This window comes from Chiloscyllium punctatum, chromosome 7, assembly GCF_047496795.1.
Source record: "Chiloscyllium punctatum isolate Juve2018m chromosome 7, sChiPun1.3, whole genome shotgun sequence".
NCBI classification, from domain to species: Eukaryota; Metazoa; Chordata; class Chondrichthyes; order Orectolobiformes; family Hemiscylliidae; genus Chiloscyllium; species Chiloscyllium punctatum.
In genome coordinates, this window is record NC_092745.1 from 81271819 (window position 1) to 81285533 (window position 13715).

Consider the following 13715-nt stretch of genomic DNA (forward strand, 5'->3'; position numbering starts at 1 on the left):
CGGTAAGTAATGTTTCTTCTTTTAAAATGCATATCTTAATGTATTGTTATCATGCAGTTGAAATTAACAGCACTGTGAAAGTCAAGTGCAGGTCAAACTATCCTTTGCACAAGATGATCCTGTTACTTCCTAAATGGACATCATTGGACTTTTAACTACATGACAAATTTGGCAGTAATGGTTCAGTTGCTCTTTTCTATGCAGCTGTGTAGTATACAGCATTGTTAATTTTTTTTTCATGATAAGCCATCCCCACCTAATGGCCTGCATAGGAACTGAACCTAATCTCACAGGATGATTATTGCGACTTTAATCTATGGATTCTTTACTTTCCTGTATTCTCCACTGAAAATCAAAGTTTGATATTCTATCTTCTATTCTACCTCAATTGCCTCATAAGTTACAGTCAACTTCTTCACTTGGCTAATTTTCTTACCTGCCACTCCTTATGAATGTTATGATGCTCTGCATTAATGATGACTCCTTCACTAATGTTTCTCAAAAATAAAATTACTTCATCAGCATATAAGATATTGCTAATCATGTTTTTATTTGAGGCACGCTATTCCGCCCAAAAACAAATAATAATCTCAAACAGACCGAGTCTATTTCTTATGCTGCCACATTTTGAATAATAATAGCTTGTGAATGAGACATTTAAAAATGAATTAGAGCAAATTTCAGCAAATGTAGTAATCAGCATAATAGATGAGTGATGTGGGTAGTATCCTAATTAAAGATTCCCCTCTAAAAACTTATTTGTTACTTGTATTTACTGACTGAAATGTGATCTAGGCAGGAATTTAATTCATGGCAATTTAGTGGTTATTGTTAACTAATTTTCATCTTTTCCCATTCTAATATGTCTTTATGGCATACTCTTATCCATAAGCTCAGCTACAATACAGATGTTAAAGGACAGATCATAAACAATCGCTACACACTTTGTTAATTTAGAGATGTTAACTCAACAACCACAGTTTTCAAAATGTCCCCATTTATGGAAAGAGAAGTGAACTTGTAGTTAATGCTGACCACCTAAATACAACTAAACACAATTCATATACGATTAATACCAATTGCCAGTCCTTCAGTGCAATACTGTAACTTGGTCCTAACACTTCACTGCCTTATCCTCCACTGCCAGTTCCCCTCCCATTACCAATGATTTCAGCCCCCTATTGTCCACTGACGATCCTTAATCCTCTTACACCCAGTGCCTTCAAGAACACCAATTCTGGCTCCAAGAGGACTGACCAATTTCCTGCTGCAGGTTGGTAGCTTGCTGATGTTATTCAAATGTCACCCAGCTGAGAAAATAGTTTAGGTCTCACTAATTCTAGCAAGCAGATACCAGGCTGCCCAAAATTAGGGTCCATAAAAATGTATCCTCCTATTTGTAAAACCAAAACTTATATCACCATCCTGGGTGCTTATTTTAAAACTTGTATGCCATCCTAGTCAACCACATGAGGTGACAACACTGTGACACATTTCCATATATAATTAATATAGAACCTAACTAAAAATCTTACCGCCTTTATGCAGCTATTTTCTTGAAAGCTGCTCGGTAAATCAGTTAGCATTTCCTGGGCAAGAATTTCAACAGCTTTGGACTCCAAGCCATGTCTCCGTACAAACTTCTCACTTGCCAGAACGGCCGCTCCTGCTCCATCGGATGTTGGACTATTTTAAAGTAAAGTGTTATAAAGTAAGATTTTATAAAGTGTTATAAAGTGTAGGGGAATTGGTCTGGGTGGGTTGCTCTTCGGAGGGTCGGTGTGGACTTGTTGGGCCGAAGGGCCTGTTTCCACACTGCAGGGAATCTAATCTAATCTAAGACAAAAAGAGCAAAAGCTCCATCTCATTCTAATTTGAAGATTACAATATTAGCAAACAATAAAAAAAAGCTTTGTTCCACTTTAATTTTCTCCCAACCCTGTAGTGAATCAAACCAGTGTCTTATCTAAGTGTTCATTCTGTGGGTAACAGTATCAAAGCCTTAAGAACAGCACTGATTAATGTCACACACTGGTGTACAGTGCAGTGGTTGCTAGGGAAGAAAAGCATGGTATTTGATTTCACTTCCCATTTCTAACATCACAAGGACTTGTCACTAGAGCTAACTACACTGACATTCCTGATGAAGGACTTATGCCCAAAATGTCAATTCTTCTGCGTCTCGGATGCTGCCTGACTTGATGCTCTTTTCCAGCACCAAAGTTTTTGACTCTGATCTCCAGCATCTGCAGTCCTCACTTTCTCCTAACTACATGACATTGTTTAGCTGAGATCAGCTAACATAGCATAATCATTGCATCAAAGTTGGAGTGTTTTATGCACCTTATAAATTTTGTGCTTTAGCCACTGGTTCTTTGAAAACTCTATGGCATTTTCATATGCTCCCAAATAACACTTCCAGCATTAACGAATGATCAGTAGCTTGCTTATTTTCACATTCAAACATCTTTAACTCATATCGAAGAAGATTCAATGAATGAAATCTGAAATTGAAAACTAATATCAATAATGTTCACCATAAAACTATAATTGACTGTTGTCTTAATCTATCTGGTTCACTAATACCCTTTAGCAAAGGGAATCTGCCAACTCTTTCCATCAATTCCACTTTTGATGCTGCTATACAGGTAGTTCTTCTATAATGTGATGGTTGCGTTCTTGTGCAACCCCATGTTTTAGAAAAATCATGCTTTAGAAACAGGGCTTAAAGTGTTGGCGACATAACTGCATTACAGCCAACGTGTTTTAAAAGTTCGCGCTTTAGAAACAGTGTCCCCTATTCGTCAATTGCACTACAACAAATTCGTATTAACGAAACACACGTTATAGCAGAACAACCTGTACAATTAAATCAAGCAGTGCCCTCCTGCTTTGTCTTCCCTTGTAGAGAACTAGGACAAGGAACAGTTTTGAATCCTGGCCTACTCAATATTCTAAAGCAAGGAAGGCTGTGAATAAAGACCCAGAGACACACGCAGCAGTCTGCCGATGAAGCAGAAGTGAGGAGACAAATGGCTCAAGTCACCTTGGTAAATTACATTTGAGTATTTTTTTTAAATGTGTGCAGCCAGTAAATGAAAAAGTATCCCATTCTCACCAGCACTGCAGGAGAGTCAGAAATTCAAAAATCGGACGAGACTTCATCACCTGGTCAAGACTGAACTCATCTTGGAACTGAGAATATCTAAATAGATGAATTACAATTATTTAGATGAATGAAGAAATCGCGATGATACCACTTTTATACATTACACCAAGTTCATGATGATCTCATATACAGGGTAGAATTTTGTTTTGAATTATAATGATTTAAAAGTTTAAATTTTCAGCTATAGAGAGGTGCAGGAAAGTCTGATTGGTGAATTGTAAAACATATTTTCAAAAATCTGATGTACATGTGCTTTATCTTATTGCTATTTGTTCCAGCTTACTTTTGTTCCATCTATCATGGAGTTCATGAACACTGAAGGGCTCAGGCAAAGAAAAACAACGACTCCCCAGCAAGAGGGAAGCAAAGATGAACAGCAAAAGGAATTTGGGACCAGATTTTTAGAGTTGGGCCAACTCCAGAGACTTTTGAATTTTCTAGGAGGACCTGGCTATGGACGTTACACATCCATTTCTGACAGGTGCCAATTGTCTGAGAGGGGAAAACAGTGGATTGTGAATCTCTGCCAAAAGTCCCAAAGTTAGCACTTGAAATTGGTGCTGAGTGAATTGTTACTGTTCCAAGGACCTTGAGAAATGACATAGGAATTACAAATTTAAAGTGTACGTAAACATTTTTCAAAGGCAAGGGAGGTCAATTAAATATCATGACCTGAAGACTTGTAAATCCTCAGCCTGTTAAACATAAAGATTGAAGCTGTCAGAGTTTTGAAACATAACATTATTGATCTGCTTTCTCACAGACCATCTGATGTAACTGAGAGAGAGAGAAAAAAAAAAATCATCTGTTCCTGTAGATTCCATAGCTTTTAGTTGACATTTCTTAACAGCTATTATCACAACTAAGGTCTGGCTGACTACTTGATTAAATTTCATAACTTACAATATTACAAGTTATTTTGATGGGGTGGTTGGGGGGTTGAATTTGCTGAATTCACATTTTGATCGACAATATTAAGATCGTGTTAAAGAATTCGCTGTCTCTCATCTGGTTTACAGAATATTACTTCATTGTAAGAACAAATTGAACAATTTATGGGAAATTAATCTTTGAAGAGGTTTCACGAATAGAAGCTATTTTCTGTACCAATGTGTGCAAAGAAGAGTTATAACAGTTTGTTGAAGTCTACCTTATTTTTCACCTTCACATGGTTCCTGAGTTCCACCCATAGTGGGAATACTGGATGAGTGGTTATGAAGTGGCTAAGAATATGAATTGGCTTGGAGAAGTAATGGGAATGGGTGGTAAGTACAGGATGACATTTGAGGGCTTAACAATTTCTAAATCAACTAGGGAAAAGTCCAGATAATCAAGGTGCGCGTTCTATACAGCCTCAACTTACTTTGATTCTGGGGTTGAGATGCCTGACTCTATTTCACCCCTTTCTCAGAGATAAAATGATCCAGACATGGCCCTTTAAACAAGGATTGTACCAACTCAATCTTGCTGCGTCAGCAGTGAAAATCTGGCCTTTATTTTCGGTGGAGACCGAGTGACTGGAGTTGAATTATTGAGATTGTAAAGGGGAAAGGTACTTCACAATTTTGGTACGACCAAGTCTTTCAAGCAGAACTTGCTTCCCAGCACAATAATACATGAAATTGGTCCAAGTCAGGGTGACTTAAGTATGCTATTTGAATGATAAACCTGATAAGCAAATGGTCCTTTTTATATATTGCTTTCATATAAGCTCTTCTATTAAAGCTAAAACTAGGAGGTGAACTAATTTCATGTCAATTCCTCGTTATGTTATTAAATCCCAGACTTGAACTGAGGGTTAGAGCGTCTTCTCTGCATCAGAAAGTGTTTCAGGTTTGTCCTAATTAAGTTGCAATTAGCAACACAGTGAAAATACCCATCAAAAAACTTGTTAGTATACCTTTTTGACTGTTCACCATGACTAAATGGGAGGGTGTCTTATGTTGACCTGAGACAGGTGAGGCAGTCTTTGCTTAGGTAATCTACTAAATCAATGCTAATTTCTTGCTCAGAATTTTATCCATACTGAAAAAAATCATCCTGTGATATGACTGTGTGCTGGCAGAGATACGTTCCATTATGCATTTTAAAATATTTACACATTTAATTCTATTGTATTTTATATGAACAGAAGTACATAGGAAATAGGAATGGAGGTAGGGGAATAGGAATGGAGGTAGGGGAATAGGAATGGAGGTAGGGGAATAGGAATGGAGGTAGGCCATTTGGCCCTTTTGTGCCTGCTGTTATTACCATTCAACCACTCAACAAAGTCACAGCTGACCTTGTGCCTCAACATCAACTTTCAACATTATCCTGCTGTCCCTCAATACCCTTAGTAGCCAACAATCTATCAATCTACATTTGTACACACAGAACATCAATAAATTTTAATGTTCTGAGGTCACAAAAGTACACAGCAAAGCCAAAAAGATAAAATGGTTTGGATAAGGCACTTTGCTTAATCCTTCAACTATTGAACCTTGCAGAGAAAGTATTTATATAAAACGTATAAAACTGTAATCTAGCAAAGTAACAAATTCAGAGAAAAATAGATGAAAGATTACAAATGATTTGGTGATATGTTTTCTACCCAAGCAGGACAGTTACTATTCTGTCTCTTTTGCTGTTAAAAGAAAGAATTGGCTGGGATAATGCCATCAATCCACACATTGGGGGTAAAACTAAAATAATGTGTGTTTCTTCTTTCTGCATCCCCTTAAATGCTAAAGTTTAAAATTTCTAATATTATTCATACAGTTTCCTACTTTAGCCCATTCTTTCCCAGAATCTAAGGTTCTGAAACTCTAATTCTTTCACACAATTCTACACATTTTAAAACTTGCATAACCAACAATTCTTAGCACAACTCTCTTTTTCCTGCTTTTTTAAAATCCCTGATGGACTATGAGCTTTGAGCCTTCACCTTGATTGCTCAAAACTTAACACAAATATCATTATTAATCATTAACCAAAGAGCAAGCCAAAGGACTCACGGGTTATTTGTTGAATGCTTGTGATTCTTCCAAGCTATCTTGGCAAAGTGCTCTGGTTTAGTACCTATATTAAAAACAAAAAGACAAATTGTACTGGATAAACTGAGTTGGATTAAATGCAACAAAGATCAGTGCAATGGAAATTTACTCTCTGTTAGCAATAAGGTTTGTATGCAAGATGAACCTGAGACAACATCTATTAAATTTGTTGTATTTCAAATTTATTATAATAAAAGTACCTAGCATAGAACTTGAACCCAGACCCTGAGGTAGGGAACACTACCGCTGTGCCACAAGACGTCTTATAAAATTGGTTATATAATGACTGATTTCAAAATGTAGCTACTCTCCATTTTTAATACTTGTATTGACATCCACTTCATTGCCCTGCACAACACAGTGGCCAGTGTGTTCCAAGCTGAAGTAGTCAAGGAGTGGCCCCCTTCCCCCCACCATCCAATCAGTAATTTTCTTTCTGTAACACTTCCAATTGAGATATCATGGAGCCCCATTTTGTGGCCAATACCTTTACTCCATCTGTTTTTTTTTCAATCACAAGTCAATTTTCTTCAGAGTGGAAAATGACGTTACATTAAATTTGTAAGATTTATACACAGGTGTGTTATTCATAGTTACCATATTTCTCCATGTGCTCTTTACCAGCACTTCCAAATAATTGTGGTGCGATTGGGACTGCAGAAATCCCGTACTTATTAAGCAGCACTTCACAGTGTTTGTCCATAGGGTTGGTCCGATCAGTGTACTGAAAACAGAAATAGTAAACAGTCATATTCTGTAAAGATACATAGTATAGCTTTGAAAGTTGGAAACTGTTCTTACTCAGTTAAATGAGGTAAAAAAATAGGTAGATGAAATACTGCACCAGCAGTGGGATGTATTTAAAAATAATAGGACACGGTATAGATAAAACATTTTCCAAACAGGAATAAACTGTGTTAAAAATTAGACCTCCACATCTGCATAAAAAGAAACATAGAAACAAGAGTAACAGTTTAGTCCGCAGTGAAACTGGTTTTTCAGAAGGTGATCATTTGCTAATTTTGGAGCACTCTCCCCTTCAAGCCCCATTCCAGGTCTTGAGTGCATAAAGGCATTGGTTAATATTCAAGTGCAGTACTGGCAGAGATGTCATCATTTAGATGAAACGCTAAGCCAAAATCTCATCTGCCTAATGAGGTTTGAGAAGATTTGTAGCTCAGGTTGAGGTTGTGGATGTAGGTTTGCTCGCTGAGCTGGAAGATTCACTTTCAGACTTTTTGTCACCATACTAGGTAACATCATTAGTGATCTTCCGGATGAAGCACTGGTGGAATGGTCCGCTTTCTATTTATGGGTTTAGGTTTCCTTAGGTTGGTGATGTCATTTCCTGTTCTTTTTCTCAGGGGGTAGTAAATGGGATCCAAGTCAATGTGTTTGTTGATAGAGTTCTGGTTGGAATGCCATGCTTCTAGGAATTCTCGTGCATGTCTCTGTTTGGCTTGTCCTAGGGTGAATGTGTTGTCACAGTCGAAGTGGTGTCCTTCCTCATCTGTATGTAAGGATACTAGTGAGAGACATGACCCACTCTCACTAGTATCCTTACATACAGATGAGGAAGGACACCACTTCAACTGGGACAACATATCCACCCGAGGACAAGCCAGACAAAGACACACATGAGAATTCCTAGAAGCATGGCATTCCAACCAGAACTCTATCAACAAACACATTGACTTGGATCCCATTTACTACCCCCTGAGAAAAAGAACAGGAAATGACATCACCAACCTAAGGAAACCTAAACCCATAAATAGAAAGCGGACCATTCCACCAGTGCTTCATCTGGAGGCTCACTGATGATGTTACCTAGTATGGTGAAGAAACGTCTGAAAACAAACCTTCTAGCTCAGCGAGCAAACCTACATCCAGTCCAATCTGCTTGCTCAATGGATGGAAAAGATCCCTAATCAATATTTTGAAGAACATCAGGGGAGTTATCCCTGGTATCCCAGTCAATATCCATCTCTCAATCCACAGCACAAAAACAAATCATCCTTTCATTATCATGTTGTTGACTACATTCATAATAAAAAAGAGCTAGCAGAAACAGTTGTTTGTCAGTGGTGCTTACACAAAGTAGATGCAGAAATTAAATCCCACATCAAATTAATAAAACATTCCAACTACCTTTGAAGAAAGTGATCCTCTTTCCATTTTCTCAAATCCCAAAGCTAGAGTGCAATCAGCCAGTCCTTGAAAAACATGAAAAGAATATTGCAAATATATTTTCAGACCAATGAAAATAAGAATCATAATTAATTCAGTCATTTAAAACTTGCCCGCCTAGCACTTTGTATTTGTTGAAAGTCAAATATTAATACGTTATCCAAACGTTTTCAGTGCATTATTTTAAACTTTCATTTTTATATTTGCGTATATTCATATACTGCAAAACAAAAATGAATGACTATTTACAACAACATATTAAAAAATGAAAAACACCTTTCATGAAGTTACTGGAGGATGAGGACTATTAAATATAGAGGGAGTTTATGAAACTGCTTCTGACATAAGGGCTGATAATGCAGCGTATACATAACAGCTTTGTGACTACCTCAGCATTAAAATTAGACCACTTTGTGCTTTAAGAAACATTGATATTGCACTCTCAATACATGATATGCATGGATCAGAAGGGCTGTTGACTAGAATTCGAGGAGTAGCATCTCTTATAGGGGTGATGTTCCTTTAAATCTGTCCTGAGAATGAAAAGGATGAGGGCATCTGTGCACAACATAATATTGAAACTCCTTAGGTTCAATTTTCCCAAATTTGGGAAGTGTTCTTTTTTTAAAATGACATTCATGGCATCTGGTCTGTCATTAAAACTTTATTCACGCAATCTTCATTTCATTAATTATGCAACTGGCTTCCTTGGAGACAGTTTCATGTGGCAGGAAGTGGAAACGCTCAACACTGCCAGCACTTTGCAAAGTTCATGGAGTTTGTGCAATATTTAAATTCCAGTTGTGCATCACTACAGACACTCCAAGACAGGAATAGCCTTTCATGCTGTGCTCCTGCACCATTCTCCTGAAGGAAATGACCAATTCATGCAAGTTAGCACCTTGGTTCACTGACAGAGATGTGGAGGTGCTGGTGAATAGGGTGGTGAAAAGGAGGCCACCATAAAGGAGGGAGATAGTGATTGATCAGGTGCAGGATCCTTGGTGAAATGTAATGAACAACAGTACATTAAAAAAAAGTGAAGCTGAAGTTATAAGGCTGAACAAATGATGCATTCTATGGAGAGCATTTGTCCCTGCAAAAAGCAACCTGATAGAAGCATGTGGGTCATAGAGTCCCCAAGCTCCAAAGTAACGTCTGAAGTGTTGAAAGGGTATGTCTGTTGGTCTGAGATCAAGCCTAACGTGGTGCACCTAGGCTTGCATTGCTGACTTGCATGGATGCATGGGAACAGTGTCCAATGGCTCTGTCTAGTATCTCAGAGAAGAAGAGAAATTAGAAGCTGCATTGAAGCCTTCAAATTTGGTAAATGCACAGAAATAAGGTGATCACTGCTTGTTAGCAAGATTTTGAATTCGCTGTTTAAACTTTAAGTGGAGAAATCAAATTATTTCCTTGATATCGAAATTCTGACTTTTTTTTCATTTTTCTACATTTCTCGCCATTACGCATGCTCCTCAAGAAAGCAGAAAATTCCACCAGAAGTTTGCAAGAAAATGACAGTTCTCTGACACTTAGGTTCATGCTTAGGTATTTATCTGTTAGGCAGATTTTTAAAAATGTCTACAAAGAATATAAATACTTGGGCAACATAAAATGCTTAAGTAAATTACAGCAATTATAGAAAAATAAATTCTATGATGTTAAAAACTAAATTAATAAACCTATTTTGAATTTTTCCAAAGAGAGGTATCAATATTCTTCCATTACAATGGAATCATACCTATGTGGCTGGAGGTCTGGAGATAGCGGAGGTGGATCGACCCCAAGTCCTAACTTGTACCTTGTCAACCCAACCTTGAGTCCCGGTAGATGGAAGCAATCAATTTGACTATCCTGTCCAATTTTCTCTCTCTACAGGGAGATGCCCAGTCTTCTGCTCCTACTAGAAATTGTTTTGACTCTTCTCTGTAATTTTCATTACAAGACAAGGTAGCAAGTATAAAATATGGCAATAACAGCCACGAAGAAACAACTTCAAGATAATGCGAATCAGAAGTTCAGAAGCTTCATTTTAATTTAGGTGCAGTTTAGCACCTCATCACAATCATATTTCATTTAGTGTCTCATGGTTCTTACACGTACATTGTATTGGCTTACCTCCTTGTATCAGCTGCCTGGCCACAAATAAGGCTGTTGAACCAGTGGAGCAGTTGTTATTCACATTAATAATGGGTATTCCAGTTGTCCCCAAACTGTGATAGATTGCACGTTGGCCACAAGTTGAATCACCTTTATAAAGAGAATGCCAGAAATTCATTGGAATTGATCACACCAATCAAAAGCTAAATTTAAAATTAAAAAAGCATTACACCTATTAAGCATGGTAATTAATCATCATCCCTAGTGTCTTCTTTTCTCAAACAACTTCCCCTTTTAACTTTGTAAAAAAAAATTTCCAAAACAACTTTTAACTAGACACTTTTCTTGACTCACTGCTTTCTCCCAAACTGATATTCTAACCAAGGATTTTTGACTCTATCAATATATAAGTAACATGAAGAGAATATGCAAATTTTTGATAACTCACTGTAACTATGTCTGAAATACATTGCACTGTTATGCGCAAATAATTTGTGCTTAAGTACGCTTAAATGGAGTTCAAATCCATACTTTGTGAGAGCTTACTTCAGTTACTACAAACCATAAAAGCACCTGCACCCAACTCCCAATATCTATACAACCAAGTAACCCTTAGCTAATATATCCATGATCTGTTCCCTTAATCCATTCCTTCAAATCTTATTAAATAATAAGAGTATTTCTACACTCTGTAGTTTCAAACAGCAAATTAATGAAAAATCTGGGCTGATACTTCACTACAGCACAGAGGGAGAGGTGCATTCCAGAAGTATTTTGTTTAACATGGGATGTTAATCCAAAGATTAATTGGATGAATCTTGCAGGTGACTTCATGCCACTATGTGCAGGAAAATGGAGCTCCCATGATGCCGCAGGCCCTTAGCCAACAACCACATAATTTTAACCCGGCATCTCCAAATCAATTTTAATCATCGCAGAATTACAGGGCTTTAAAGAAATTTACTGTGTGCAAAACAGTTGTTCCAGGTAGAGGTAAAATCAACTTCTTTCCTATACAAAAGTCTAAGTTAATTTAGTTAAGTGATAGCCTTTAACCCTAAAGCAATAACAATAAGGAAAGTTTGTAATGATTTCAAATATATCAGGTGTCTGTAGTGTTTTCTTTAAATGTTAACTAGGGCTTTATAATTTTGGATCTTAAGAAATACTGGTCCTTGTGACCTTTTAGCCCCATGACCTGAAAGTAATATCAATGGGGAAGGAAGTTAAAATTCTGAATTTGCGCGATAATGCAGAAAACAAAGAGACTAAAAGAAAAAAGGAACTGACAATTGGGTCAGTTCAAGAAGAATGTGCCCCACTGTGTGGAAGACTGCATGGATAGAAGCCCTTTTACACAGGGGTTCATCCAAATCTTAAAAAGGAAGGAACTAGAATTCTGTGTGGAAGAGCTTGGTGGCTGAAACTGGAATCATGCAGGCAGACTGAAGTGTCTAGTACCTCTGTGAAACAGTCTTTGTTGCATTTGCTATTGCATGCATAATTTATAATTCATCCCAACTTAATTTATAATTCAGACATAATTTATAATTTGCCTCCTAATTCAGGATTAATCAGCCATGATTCTGATTCCTGTTAAAGTGATGCTCCTAAAATGAAATATTTTTCAATTATCCCTTCATGTTTGTTTGGTATATTTGGCAATTTTTTGATTACAAATCCCCATACAGAGCATAACAACTAATCTAAATGTTCATTTCAAGTTTCTAATAAGCGTTCGTTTTTGATACAATATTCACTGATTTGCACATAGCTAATTCATTGAACATTCATTTAATGCAAAATACATTATCTTGATATAGAAAATAAAACAAAATTTTAGTAGTCTGTTGGATAAAAGAGCAGCTGGAGCAACAAGTTTCAAACAGAAAGCGGGTGTTTAAAATACAATAATGTTGCAAAGAACTATCTTTTCACTAATGTCTTTTACAGACCACATTCTGCTGCCTTTACCTTTCTGTCTTATTATACGATGTTAGTTCAAAATCTCACAACACAGATTATAGTCCAACTGGTTTACAGGGCGACCCCATATCCACGGAATCATTTTCTGCGGTTTCAGTTACCCGCTCTTTACCACGGCCTGAGCATATTATAGGGAATGTTCCAGCACCAGGAGGCTGCCGGAAAGCTATGTTTCCCATTTAAATGAATGGGTTTACTCCTATCTGTGGTTTCAGGCTTCCACAGTAGGTCCTGGAACGTAACCCCCACGGAACCCACACAAAGTAGTTGATTCTTAATTGCCCGCTAACATGGCCAAGCACGCCACTCAAACTTTTCAGCACAAGCAGTTCTTTATTTAGTTTGAGCAAGTCACTCAGTTGTATTCAAGAAAGTGATTCATTACCATTTTCTCAAGTGGAGGTGGGCAAGAAATATTGGCTGTGCCAATGACGCCCGCATTCTGTAGATAAATAAAGAAATATTTTGCACATGTGGATTTACACTTATATCACACTTTTCACAATCCCAGAACGTCCCATGTATCATAAATTATTTTTGAAGTATAGTCATTTTGCAATGTAAAAATATTGAGGCCCACTGATAGGTGTAAATTACTTCTAGCAAAGTAAAGGAAGCAATGTGGGAGATGTTTCAAGAAAATCCACAACTATGCGATTAAATAAATCACAAGACATCTGATTTACAAGCTGGTTTTCTCTGGCATCTCTTCCCAAACATTGATTAGCTACAAATAATTAAATAGAGTAATGCTATGTGCTCACCATACACATAACCCACACAAGCTTGTTCCACAGCAGAGTACGCAATGCCAGCATCAGCCAATGCCTTCTGAGCTATAATGGAAAGAAAACAATTAATTTTCTGCTCTTTAAAATTTGCTTCACAGATTTAAACACATCAGTACTGCTGATCTATTTATCAAGAAAAGTTTGTACGTTTAGAAACAGATGGACTGAGGTTCACAGTAAATAGCAATGGCAAGCTGTTATAGAATCACTGAATTTATCATGGCACATCATGCCATTCGCCTGTCTTTCCCCCATATCCCTGTATACTACTTTTATCTAAATCATAATTTAACACCCACTTGAATGCCACAATTGAACCTCCCACCTCCACACTTCTGGCACTTCATTCCAAGCACTTACAACTCACTGTGTCAAAAAGTCTTTTTCTCACATCACCCTTGCTTCATTTACACATTACTTTAAATGTGTGCTCTCTTGTTCATT

General features: G+C 37.2%; 1 protein-coding gene across 5 annotated transcripts in view; it reads right to left on the reverse strand.

Annotated features, from left to right (window-relative positions):
* scp2a (sterol carrier protein 2a) overlaps positions 1-13715 on the reverse strand; it is an 81620-nt gene that overhangs the window by 59689 nt on the left and 8216 nt on the right. For 4 of the 5 annotated variants that reach the window (XM_072574189.1, XM_072574190.1, XM_072574188.1 and 1 more), the window contains exons 3-9: positions 13245-13316; positions 10513-10644; positions 8353-8417; positions 6802-6928; positions 6166-6229; positions 3119-3205; positions 1536-1686 (exon numbers count right to left, since the gene is read on the reverse strand). In XM_072574189.1, coding sequence (XP_072430290.1) covers positions 1536-1686; positions 3119-3205; positions 6166-6229; positions 6802-6928; positions 8353-8417; positions 10513-10644; positions 13245-13316 — 698 coding nt within the window. Of the gene's footprint in view, positions 1-1535; positions 1687-3118; positions 3206-6165; positions 6230-6801; positions 6929-8352; positions 8418-10135; positions 10249-10512; positions 10645-13244; positions 13317-13715 lie in introns of those variants that run through there. The other variant, XM_072574191.1, reaches the window with a different exon arrangement.